Source organism: Poecilia reticulata, linkage group LG20, assembly GCF_000633615.1.
Source record: "Poecilia reticulata strain Guanapo linkage group LG20, Guppy_female_1.0+MT, whole genome shotgun sequence".
NCBI lineage: Eukaryota > Metazoa > Chordata > Actinopteri > Cyprinodontiformes > Poeciliidae > Poecilia > Poecilia reticulata.
Genome location: NC_024350.1, coordinates 18,066,275 through 18,078,189, shown reverse-complemented (window position 1 = coordinate 18,078,189; position 11,915 = coordinate 18,066,275). Strand labels below are relative to the sequence as shown.

At 38.7% G+C, this 11,915-nt stretch overlaps 1 protein-coding gene across 2 annotated transcripts in view; it reads right to left on the bottom strand.

The window, feature by feature from the left end:
- The window catches only part of cdh6 (cadherin 6), a 244,375-nt gene that overhangs the window by 31,158 nt on the left and 201,302 nt on the right, over positions 1-11,915 (bottom strand). For both annotated transcript variants that reach the window (XM_008396406.2, XM_008396405.2), the window contains one exon: positions 4,349-4,643. In XM_008396406.2, coding sequence (XP_008394628.1) covers positions 4,349-4,643 — 295 coding nt within the window. The remainder of the gene's footprint in view (positions 1-4,348; positions 4,644-11,915) is intronic.

Sequence of the window (11,915 nt, the reverse complement as noted above, 5' to 3'; positions counted from 1 at the left end):
AATGTTAACAAATGGCTAACGTTAGCTGATACTAATGTTAACAAATGGCTAACAAAGGCTGACACCAAATGGCTAACATTAGTTGATACCGATATGTTTCAAAATGGCTAACGTCCACCAATACCATTGCTAAAAACGGCTAGCATTGACAGAAACTAATGTTAAAAAATAACCTACACTAAGGTCAATTCCTATAAATCACCCCTGATTATTTCCCTTACACTTTTGTAATTTTTCTTCATCTCTAGCAGAAACCCTAGCAAACAGAGTTTTGGATGCTTAATGTGATAAACTGTAGAAAGCGGAGCGGTGAGTATTTGTGCCTGGATGGCAGGTGATCCAGTTTCTCTTCCAGAAAGAACAAAGGGAGACCGTTAGCCAAGCGCTAGCTCCCAAACGGCGCCTTGCGGGCCAAGTGTTGCCTCATTACATGCAGAGGGAAATTAATTGAGTAGAAATATTTAATGGCAAAGCGCTATAAATACAGAATTGTGCAACAGAATTAGAGAGCGACCTGATGGAAGTTTGCTAATTTGATGTGAGCCGAGGCGAAGGGAGACGTTGAAACCAGAACCGTCGAACTGAGGCGCAGCTCGGCGGCGGTTCGGGGAGATTCTCCAGGAAGTTCAGCGAACCCTGATCGCTAATACCTCTGACAATGGAATTAGACTCAAAGAGGCTTTTTTTCTGTCGCAGATCCACATCAGTCACCTTTAAATCTTTAAGTCAGGAGCGATCACATCACAGGATTTTCTTCTTCTTCTTCTCCTGCTGCTGCTTTTTTCTCTGCCTGTAATCATCCGCGCGCGGGGTTGCCAGGTCTGACAGTTTCCAACCCAAAAAAGACTTAAAATCCCCCGAAAAGTTGATAGCGCCAGATATAGTCATTTATATAAAATAAGTCCAAGAACATTGAATTTATTGAAGGTTTTGTGCTTTTCTGCCTGTCACAATACTAAATTGCCCCCGTAATTATAGAAATAAACGATAATATTGTTGTTTTGAGACCATTTTCAAGTGGTAATAATGACACTTGAACAAGAACACTTTCTAAAGATCAATAAACTTTCAAACTTAATGAACATTTAACACCGAAACTGAAAGAAATGTCCAAAAATAAATAAATAAAGCAACAAAAATGAGAAGTAAAACAAATTATAAAGTCTTTGTAAGCAAAACTGTTCTTTAAGCGCACCACACTGCAAAAATACAAAATCTGACCAAGTATTTTTGGCTTAGTTTTTAGCATACACTTGAAATAAAACTAAACTTTCAGGAACACTAGAAGATTATTTAAGTCAATAATCCCTTAATATTGATGAAAAAGTACTAGATCCACTGGCAGATTATTTGAGCTATAAAATGGGAAAAACATCTTGCTATAAGTCAGGGGTGTCAAACTCCAGTCCTCGAGGGCCGGTGTCCTGCAACTTTTAGAAGTGCCTCTGCTGCACCACACCTGAATAGAATAATTAGGTCATTAGCAAGGCTCTGGAGAACTGAGGAGGTAATTAAGCCATTTGATTCAGGTGTTTTGTACCTGTGGCACATCTAAAAACTGCAGGACAGCGGCCCTTCAAGACTGGAGTTTGACACCCCTGCTATAAGTGAAATAATCTGCCAAAGCAATTTATACCTTTTCATCAATATTAAGCAATTATTTACTTAAAACAAGTTCCTATCTGTGGTTGAAAAGTTACTTAAGAATTAGTTTTGTCTTATTTCAAGTGTAGTCAGGAATTTGCACCAGAAACTCAACCAAAAATACTCGTTAAGATTCAGACTGAAGACTTTTGTCGTCCAGTTTTTGGTAAAAAAAAATCATGCAAACGTGAATGAATCAATCCTGCTCATTACTGGGACAGCGCCGTCTCTTCCTTTCTGAGAAAGGAGCCCAGGTTGGATCAATGTGACAGTCCGCAGCAATGAAAGCGAAAGCCAGTGTCACTTTTAAAGGAGCAGCGTCTCGGCGCAGTCACTCGTGAACACATGCTCTGCCACGCGCTGACATCACACCTCGCCTGTTGCCATGGGCACCGGCGCTGCCCTCAGATAAGTGCCGGGCCTCTCTCACTCCGGGTTGCTGAACCGAGTGACAACTGTGTCACATGTCTGACCGCAGTCGCCCCGAGACGCTCTTCTTATGTTTTTCGTGCTGCTATCGATTGGGAGCCTTTCTGTGTTGTTTATCTATATTCATGAGCCGCTTTCAGGGCCAGAATTAAACTTTCACTCGGAGGAGAGCGACGGTGCAAATGGTGCGGCTTCCACTGCAAAAAGTCCCCTTTCAAAAACAAGAAAAAAAAGTACAAAAATAGGGTATAATTTTCTTAAAATAAGAAAAATTATCTGCCAACAGAACAAGAAAATTTATCTTGTCAAGATTTTCTAAAACAAGAAAAAATATCTAACCAAGATAAACCTACAATATCTTAAAATTAGTGTATTTTTACTTAAAACAAGCCAATTTTACTTATACGAGTAAGATATATTATCTTATTTTAAGAAAAATTATCTCAAGTAAAGAAAATGTTACTTGACAGTGAATTTCTTGAAATAGCGTAAAATTTTCTTATTTTAAGAAAAATGTTCTATGTATTAAGAAAATAAATCTCATATATTCTATTTGTATTAGTAAAATTGGCTTGTTTTAAGGAGCCGCAAGGATTAAAAAAGCCACACTTCTTCTCTGCAGTGACACAGCCGACAGTGCTGCTAATTAAATTCAATTAAATTCTGCTTTAATAGACTACGATACTGTGTTTAAAAGATTATCTGCTGCCGCGGCTGTTTAGTCTGGTCTCCTCATCGCTCGTTTAATTAGACGTGCTCTCTTTGTTGAGCCGGCGTCATTATGATGATTGATGAAATCCCACTGATCCGCAGTTTTATGACGTCTGAATCATGATCCTGTTACTGCAGCTCAACCTTCACCTGAGTAAATGTTGATCAATTTAGGTTTTTTGCGAGTCGGTCGCAGCCAAAAGCTGCAGAGACAAAAAAAACCTGCTGGATATCATGGCATATTAAAGAGTCGGACTCGTACATGCAAATGCAGTTGTGTGAAATCTGTTTGCTTCGGTTGAGACTAGGCTAAAATATATTAATTTATTCCTACAAATTCAAGTTCATTTCCAGGAAAATCTCTAATACCTGGCCGTCCGCTGGACTCGGTTTCATTTGGGACCAAAGGTGCAACGTTTGTTACATTTTCAGCAGCTGCTGTTTTCCCCTCCTCGCCTGTGGGGGCGCTGCACCAAGAACCACTGAAGAAGAAAGTGACATGAAACGCAAGTTCTTGCAACTTCTTTAGCATCAGATTTTAGTCTTTAGCTGAAGACCATGAGCCTCTTCTCTGTAGTTCACTTCCTGCTTTGGAGCCGTATCTGGCCCACTTGGTGTTCACATGCGCATTCAAACAGAACCAGAGTTCACTTCAACCAAACCGAGACCGAGGTTTGTAGGTGGACCAGAGTTTACATTTTTGGTGCACATCCAGAATGACAGCTCATCGTTAGAGCTGCAGGAAGTGGACTACAGAGCAGGGCATTCTGGGTAAATGCAACCAAAATAAATGCGTGTTTAGCGTTGGCGCGAAAAAATGGGTTTAGTCACAGACTAAAGGGAAATCCTACAACCACTAAAATCTGACCCTTCTTAATTTTTGTGTACATATTGTGAAGAAGGAGGTTGAGATCAGTGTCTTCTTCAGAGGTTTTTGGTGCAGCGCCCCCGCAGGCGAGGAGGGGAACAAGTTTTTCAAAGGGTTTGGGTCGTTTGAAAGCGAACCGCTGCAGCTGAAAATGCAACAGATGTTGCAACTTTGGTCCCAAATCAAACCGAATCTATCAAACTGTGAGACCATCTAAACCAGAGGAGTCAAACTTTCAACTGTGTATCAGGGCCAACAAAAACAAGACGGAGTAAATTTATGCCAAAAAAACAAAAAAAAAAACTTGGAGAATAGAAAATTAATAAGTTTGAAAAAAATAAAATAGAAATTTGCTAGATTAATCTAGAAGATTCTCTAAAACAAAATGGAGATTTCTGAGGTCAAACTCAAACATTTTAAGCCTCAAATCTCAGAAATGTCCTGGAAAAAAACTGAAAAGTTTGACTGAAGTTTTGACCGTTAGAAATTTTGGACTTTTCAATCTTTTTGAAACTTTTTGAAACTCAGATTCAAATCAAAATACTTCACAGTTTATCTGGCCTTTTTTTTTTACTTTTCAAACTCAGGAATGTCCTGGATTTTTCCAGAAATGTACTCCTCCCCGTTTTCCCCATCTCCACCGGTCCTACTCCCCCGACACACGAACCCGAAGCCCCGGAGTTTTGAGGAACGTACCGACGTCGGACATCTCGTCCACCTGGGCGAAGTACGGGTCCTTGGTGAAGCGCGGCTCGTTGTCGTTGATGTCGTGGATCTTGATGATGAACTCCGACTCGCCCTCCAGCGCCTCGTTGGTGAGCCGGTTGACGGCCTTGGCGTGCAGGATGTAGTAGGCCTTCTCCTCGCGGTCCAGCCTCTTGGTGGCGTGGATGTCGCCGGACTTCTCGTCGATCTTGAAGAGCGTCCCGGCGCCTTCGCCGTTGAGGACGTAACGCACGCTGCCGTCGCCTCTGTCGCCGTCCGAGTGGAGCTACAAAACAAAGCAAAAACATTTCAAATCGGCAACAACACAAAACATTAAATCTCACCAAGGAGTCTTGGTTTTCTAGCGGTTCAACATTTTATAACGTATTTTATATAAAAACCAACACAAAGTAGCACATAAATGAGAAAGGAAAACAAAAAATATCACCAATAATACACCTAAAGAGAGTAAATTATTCTCATTACAAATGGAGCTGTTGCACAGTGGCGCTCTTAAATGGTGGCCAAAAGGGGCCAAGGTCCCTTTGGAAAATTGTTGTATTTTTGTCTAGTTTCTAAATCTGTTATAATGAAAAAATACTAAAATAATCACAAAATAAATTAAAATTAGCTTAATTATTTTGATTCTGATTATTTATGTGTGGTTTTTATTTAAGTTTATTTTTTTTAATTGTGTTTAATTTTGGATATTTAAAATATCTTCTAGTTCTAGTTGTGTTCTTTACAAAATTAGAGTTTAATTGTCTTTAAAGGGTCAAACTTGCATTTATTATGCCATTATTAAAATATTACTTGAAAACGGTGTTAAAACAACATTATATTTCATCTTGTAATATTTGTTATGAGGCTAACTAGTTTAGCGCAAACAGAGAAACTTTTCAGAATGATATAGGATCTTGTTTTAAGTTAATAACTTCTCAATATTAAAAAAAATACTTGTTCTTTTGGCAGATTATGTTTCCCATGTTATAAGTGGAACTTTTTCATTAATATTAAGGTATTATTGTCTTAAAACAAGCTGAAAAGTTAATTGTAAGTTAGTTTTGTCTTTTTCCAAGTGCACTAAGACAGAAACTAGATCAAAAATACTTTTGTTTTATTGCAGTGCATCAGTTTGTGTAATGCTCATTTTAATAAATTTCCACTTTGCCGCTTTCTGCTGCTAATTGTTTCAAACTCATCTTCATGAGCGCTTTCACATTTGCTTAATATGCTTTTCTGAACACCAAGCTGCAGTTTTTTGAGAAGGAAAATAAAATTATCACCAGCTGCAAAAAGAAAATATATAATAAAAAATAAAAATAACAGTGAGAGAACAGGCTGACTGCTTGACTGACAGGGAATCTCTGTCAAAAACACATCCCTGCGATGATCACTTTGTACCAGAAACTGTCAGCAGAAAGCACTTTTCAAAGCAGAGTCGCACTTTTCAACGCGGCGCACACAAACATCAGCGCTCCGACCAATCTGGGCCTTGGCAAATAAACGCTGACAGCTTTGATCGAGCGTGTTTGGTGTCATTTAACAGATTCGTATCATCTTTAGTAAACTGTCACCGTGTTATGATGACACACGCTTCGTGGCTTCACCTCGCCTCTGTGAAAATCTGCCACCAGAGAAGCTGCGTTCGCTGCGGCGGCGGCGGCGACTGTTGCACTCGTGTCGTCACGATCTCCGTCGTGGAGGTTTTCACGACGCCGCCGTCGCTGAAAAAGCAGCCCACGCAAAACCAAAACTGGAAAGTAAACGCACTCTGATGGTTTAAAAACTTCAATAAGTCATTATGAGAAAATAAATATCTGTTGTTGAGCTCATACACTGCAAAAACAGAAAAGCTTATCAAGTATTATATGTCTGGTGTCGAACACAAATATCTTAATAAACTTGAAAAAAGACAAAACTAACTTAAAAGTTGCTTTTCAGCTAATTATAGGAGCTGGTTTTATGTCAATAATTCCTTAATATTAGTGAAAAATGCAGATTATTGCACTTTTAACAATATTTTTTTACTGTAAATTATATAATCTACTAGTAGATTTTAGTCCTTATTAAGGAATTATTGACATAAAACAAGCTTCTATATTTTGCTGAAAAGTAACTTTTACCATAAGCTATATTATTATTATTATTTTTGTGTATTTATTTATTACATTTTACTTGAAGATGTATTTTTGACAAGTTTTTAGAACAAATATCTCAGTAAAGTTGAAATAAGACAAACATAAATAAACATAGGAGCTTGTTTTAAGTCAATATTCTTAAATATTGATAAAAAAATATATAGTTATTATAACATGGGTAAAATATCTTGTTATAAGTGAAATAATCTGTCAGTATTTTTATCAATATTAAGGAATTATTGATTTAAAACAATCTATATCTTGCTGATAAGTTACCTGTATGTTTGTTTTGTCCAATTTTAAGTGTAATAAGATGTTTAAACTAGAAATTTAACAAAAATAAAACCATTTCCCAGGGGGCCATGCCCCCCCCTAACCCACCATTTAAGGACACCACTGCCTTTAAAGCCAGAAACAAAACATCTGCATTAATAACGAGATTAAATCACAAATTCTTGACTTCAGAGACGAAATTACTTTGTTTTTCAGTTGTTTTCCTTTTCATTTGACATTTTTTGTGTCGGTTTATCCCAATAAAACACGATAAAGTGACGTGATAAAACGATGAACCGCTGCTTCTGCCTCTCCACATGAACAGCAGCTTAGCATGCGCTGACATTTTAATTCCTCCACCAAATCCCCCTTAACATATTTATCTCAGAGAACTCATCAAAAGCTCGTCCAGACCCCTTTTCCTCCTCCTTCGCCCGCGTCAGTAATCATAAATATGATAATTACAGCTTCACGGAGGGTCAAAATGTTTGCAGAGGCAGTGAACTAAAAGAGACGGTTCGATTCCAGCGTCTCTTCCCGGTTTCCAGCGTGACTTTCTGCCGTTTCTGGCCCAAACCGAGGACAGATCGAGGGGGGGATATTCGTGTTTGGGTCACGTGGGAATCAAAGTCTCCCCGTCTCATCATATATTAAAAAGCTTTTCATCGCAGGTGCTGGGAGGCTTTACTAATTCATGGAGTTTTATCGGGCCTGGCACACGCGAGGCCAACAGCTTTCTGGATTAGAGTATTTAACACTGTTTTGTTCGGCTGCCTATCCGTCCTCAGCCGAGCGCGTCGCAGAGTTTCACCACGTTTGGATTAGGATCTCCACTGTTTCATTCGCCGTCGAGACGCTTCTCTCCGCACAAACACTCAATCCTGCGGGTCGAGTTTCCAGGCAAAACTGATTTATAGATTATAGATAACCTCTCAGCAAGAAATAAATATTCTCCATTGACGTGATTTATTGTTTTTCTCTTTCTACCCAAACTGGTCTTCAGTTTTTTTTGTTTCCAGAGACGTCATGATTCATTTTATTTGTCGTTTTGTTGATTTATTTTGGATATTTGAAATGTCTTCCAGCTCCAGTTGTTAAATTAGTTTATTGATCTTTGAGCATATATCCTTGCTTTATTATTACATTACTTGAAAATGGTCTCAAAACGACTATATTGTGACTTATGGTGAAACTTCTGGGATAATTTATCATCCAAAATACAGTTTTCTGAATAAACTTCCAGAAAACTGCAACACGGCTGAAACACTGAGTTCCTTTGAATCGAGACATAATCAGTGAAACAATTAATCAATAATCTGACGTGTCACGACGGTGCGCGACAAAATGAAATGACGTTTTATTTTGTGTTTTATGATGTAAAGCACTTTGAACTGATGCTGAAATGTGATTAATTTAAACATGGAGCTTGTTTTGGGTCAATAAAAGAACCGGCTCCACTGGCTGATTATTTCACTTATAACATGGGAAAAATGTCTCGTTATAAGTGAACTGAAGCGCTTTTTCATCAATATTAATGGATTACTGAATTAAAACGAGCTCATATGAGTCACTTGTAAGTTAGTTTAATGTTATTTGAAGTGTAATTTGGACCAGAAATCCTTGGCAGGATTGTATTTTTTGCAGTGCTCCGCAGCGGGAGAATATTCTGCTTCCAAACAGACCTGGTCGGCTGAAAACAATCCACTTCAACTTTATTATCTTCCTCCCTCTGTTATAGCTGCAATGTCCTTTTCTATGATTGTCTATCAAGCCGCCTATCTCTGCCTGCACGACTGTTCAGATAATAACCATCTCCTTTGGGCTGAGATGCGAGACAGACAGTGTTACACGCGCCGTGTCGGCTGTCATTTCTATGGAAACAGAGAGATCTTGAGGTTTTGAAGAGTTCCTCCTCATCCTCTGTGAAAGATATTACAAGACAGTTCAGAGGATCGAACTGCAACGCCTGCTGCTGCTGTGACCCCGTCCCTCCCAGCTGCCCACCTTGCCGGTGAGAAAAATTTACAGCTGGCCTTCTCCTCAAATTAAGAGGAGGAGGAAGAAAAAAAAACTTATGTGGAAATCAATGTGGCAGCCCAATGTGCATTCACAATGGCCCTTTGATCAATTTATATTGAAAATACAATTAAACTGTCACAGGGGGAGAAAAGAAAGCCACATGTGCTTTCAGTGTGGTCACCAAAAGGGCCCGGCACATCAATAGCCGGCTTTTTCTCCTTTGCCCCCCCTGTGGTCCCAAATTGTTGTAAAAAAAGGCAAAAACATGACGCTATATCCATTAGCACTGGGGGTCTTGGTCTTTTCAAGACAGGGAGCGGTAAAAAGAAAGCACCATCTCATTAGGTCACCGTGTCGATAATAAGACTTTCATTTTAAAAGAAAGGAGAGGATGAGGAGAAGACTGCAGCTAGCAGGGTGCTAGCATAAGCTAGCGCATCTTAGCTTAGAAAAATGAAATAAATAAGAGCGCATTAGTTTTCCTTGGAGCATTATAGCTAAGAAAATAATCACTAATCAACGTTTTATTAGTTTAACCTTAGAATAAAAAGTTTTCTAGCCAACATATTTTCACAGTATTAGCTAGAAGCTAGCCGCTGTTTAGGTTTGCTAGCTGTGCAAGCTCTAATATTGACGACGCCGTATTTGGCGCAGTGGTAGAAAAAAAGGACTAAATGAACAAAATTAGTTTCAGAAATTTTCTAGAAAAAAAAATTTATTTGACAGGTTGAAAATTTTCTAGAAAGATCTCAGAAATTTTCTCAAAAAAAAAAACAGTACTAAAGTCGAATGTACAAAGTTTCATGTTGTTTCCAGTAAATTTCTGAGATTAATCTCAACATTTTTGAGTTTTTTTGGCTACTTGCCCGTAATATACTGTCGTAAATATTATAGTAAAAAGTGAAACATGGAGAAAACTCAGCAACTACTTACCTTTAACATTTAATGCATAATAACTTGGCACACAGTTCACTAGCTTACCAAATAAAAAGACTGAATCTAGTGAATCGCTAGCTTAGCTTAGCTTTGTGTATATAAACTTAAGTAAAAAGAGGATAGCAGCTAGTTAGCTTCTCTAAGGTTAGCACATTTTAGCTTGAAGATAAAGAAAGTTCAATAAAACTACTTGCTGCTGGCTAGCTTTGCAAATTAGCATATCTAACATTACTGTAAAGTTCTAAATTAAGTAGCGTAATTTTACAGAAGAAAATAAAGTAAGAAAGGGAGAATTAAGCTAGCAGCTGCTTAGCTTTACTAACTTTACAAAGTCTAATATTAGAGAAAAAAGTAAAATACAGAAAAAACTTTAAATGCATCCCAACTTGTCAAATAGCTAATTAGCTTAGCAAAGAAAGAAAGAAGACTGAATCTAGTGACTGGTTAGCTTAGCTTTAAATATACTAACTTAAGTAAAGAGAGACCAGCAGCTAGTCAGCATATTCTAAGGTAAAGTAAGAAAGGTCAATAATGGTACAAGCAGTTGGTTAGCTTAGCATATTCTTAGCATATATAACTACAGTAAAAATAGCATTCAGTAGCATAATTTTACAGAATTAGCTTAGAGACTCAATATTAATTCCTTAATATTGATGAAAAAGTCAGTTCCACTGGCAGATTACCTCACTTATAACACGATAGTTTTCCTATGTTATAAGTGAAATATTATGACATGTTGGCTGTATTAGTACTTTTTATCAATATTCAAGAATTATTTACTTAAAATAAGCTCCTCTGTCCTGCTGAATAGTTACTGTAAGTAAATTTAGTCTTATTTCAAGTGTACTAAGATATCTAATAGACTAAAGATTTTGTGTTTTTGTTTCTTTTTGTACTCACCTAAAGATGCAATTACCAAAACCACCCATAATAATAGGTGCTGATTCAACTTCTATGAGTAAAGTTACCTTTTTGGGGGAATGAATTTTAATAATTTTATGTTTAATTTGAGGTCAGAGGATTTGCTCCTGAATTGTATCAATTTAAATTTATGTCACGAATCGTGAACCGTCATTCTTTTTAGAGAATACTTGGAGCGTTTGCAATTGCAAACAGGTGTTTACCTTCTGAGAAAATGAGAGGTATTATCTCAGTTCTTTCACAGCAAAAACATTCATATCTCTTCCCACATGCTTCACCCGCCAGTCTGAAGAGGGCTGAAGAGTGAAGTGGTGCTCATCAGACATCTGTGCGTGAGAACTTATCAGGGACCCGTCTTTGTTTGTGAAATTAATCAGCTCTGAGTGCAGCAAATGTTAGCGCAGCCTCGATCTGGCCACCATTTGTGCTTCACTCGACTTCGGCCAAAAGAGATGGCAGTGGAAACGGCCTGCTTAGGGCAATTAGCCAGTTAGCCTTTAAGGCCGCGTGTCGAGAACTGGCTGCCTTTGTCGTAGCCAGATGGTAGCCTGAGACCGAGCACAAAAATAGCCCCCGTCGAATAACGACTGCTGACGTGGAAACAGCTCCAGGTCGGAGGTGAAATGTCAGTTAGCGCATTTCGGTCTCCCCCAGGGGGTTTAGCATCTTTTGTTTTTGTGTCACGTCTGACCGTAGAAGCAGTTTGAGCGCCGTCCTGAACCAAACAGCAGAAAGGTCCTCCAGTCACACAAGGAGCTACGAGAGCTTTTGGTGCAAATGAAGCCATGGCACCGCGATGCGCGGGCCACGTTAAGCACTTATGCTGCTTTAGGTTGAAGTTTCATAACGCCAAAGTCTAACCAGAAACAGCTGGTTAGTGTTTGTTATTAAAGGTGACCCATCTCGCTTCCCTGAACAGGTTAGAATAGAACGACGGCCTATGCAAAACATTTTTACACAAAATCATCAATGAGCTGCTTATTTAAATCAGAATAGGCCACGCCCCCCCAACTCACCGTTTACACTCAACACGTGAAAATGGCTGCAAACAGGTGAGCAATTATACAACAGTAGATCTTTGAAAAGCATTAGTAGAGCTTCCTGCACAACCAACCAGAATACAGCAAGTGGTTTCTGGACGGTAAGTCAACAACAACACACTTGTCTTTTCCAGCAGCTGTTGTAAAATCAGCCGACCGGACGAGCTGGAGCTAAGCTCGGGTTGCTAGGTAACGAGCTGGAGCTAAGCTCGGGTTGCTAGGTAACGA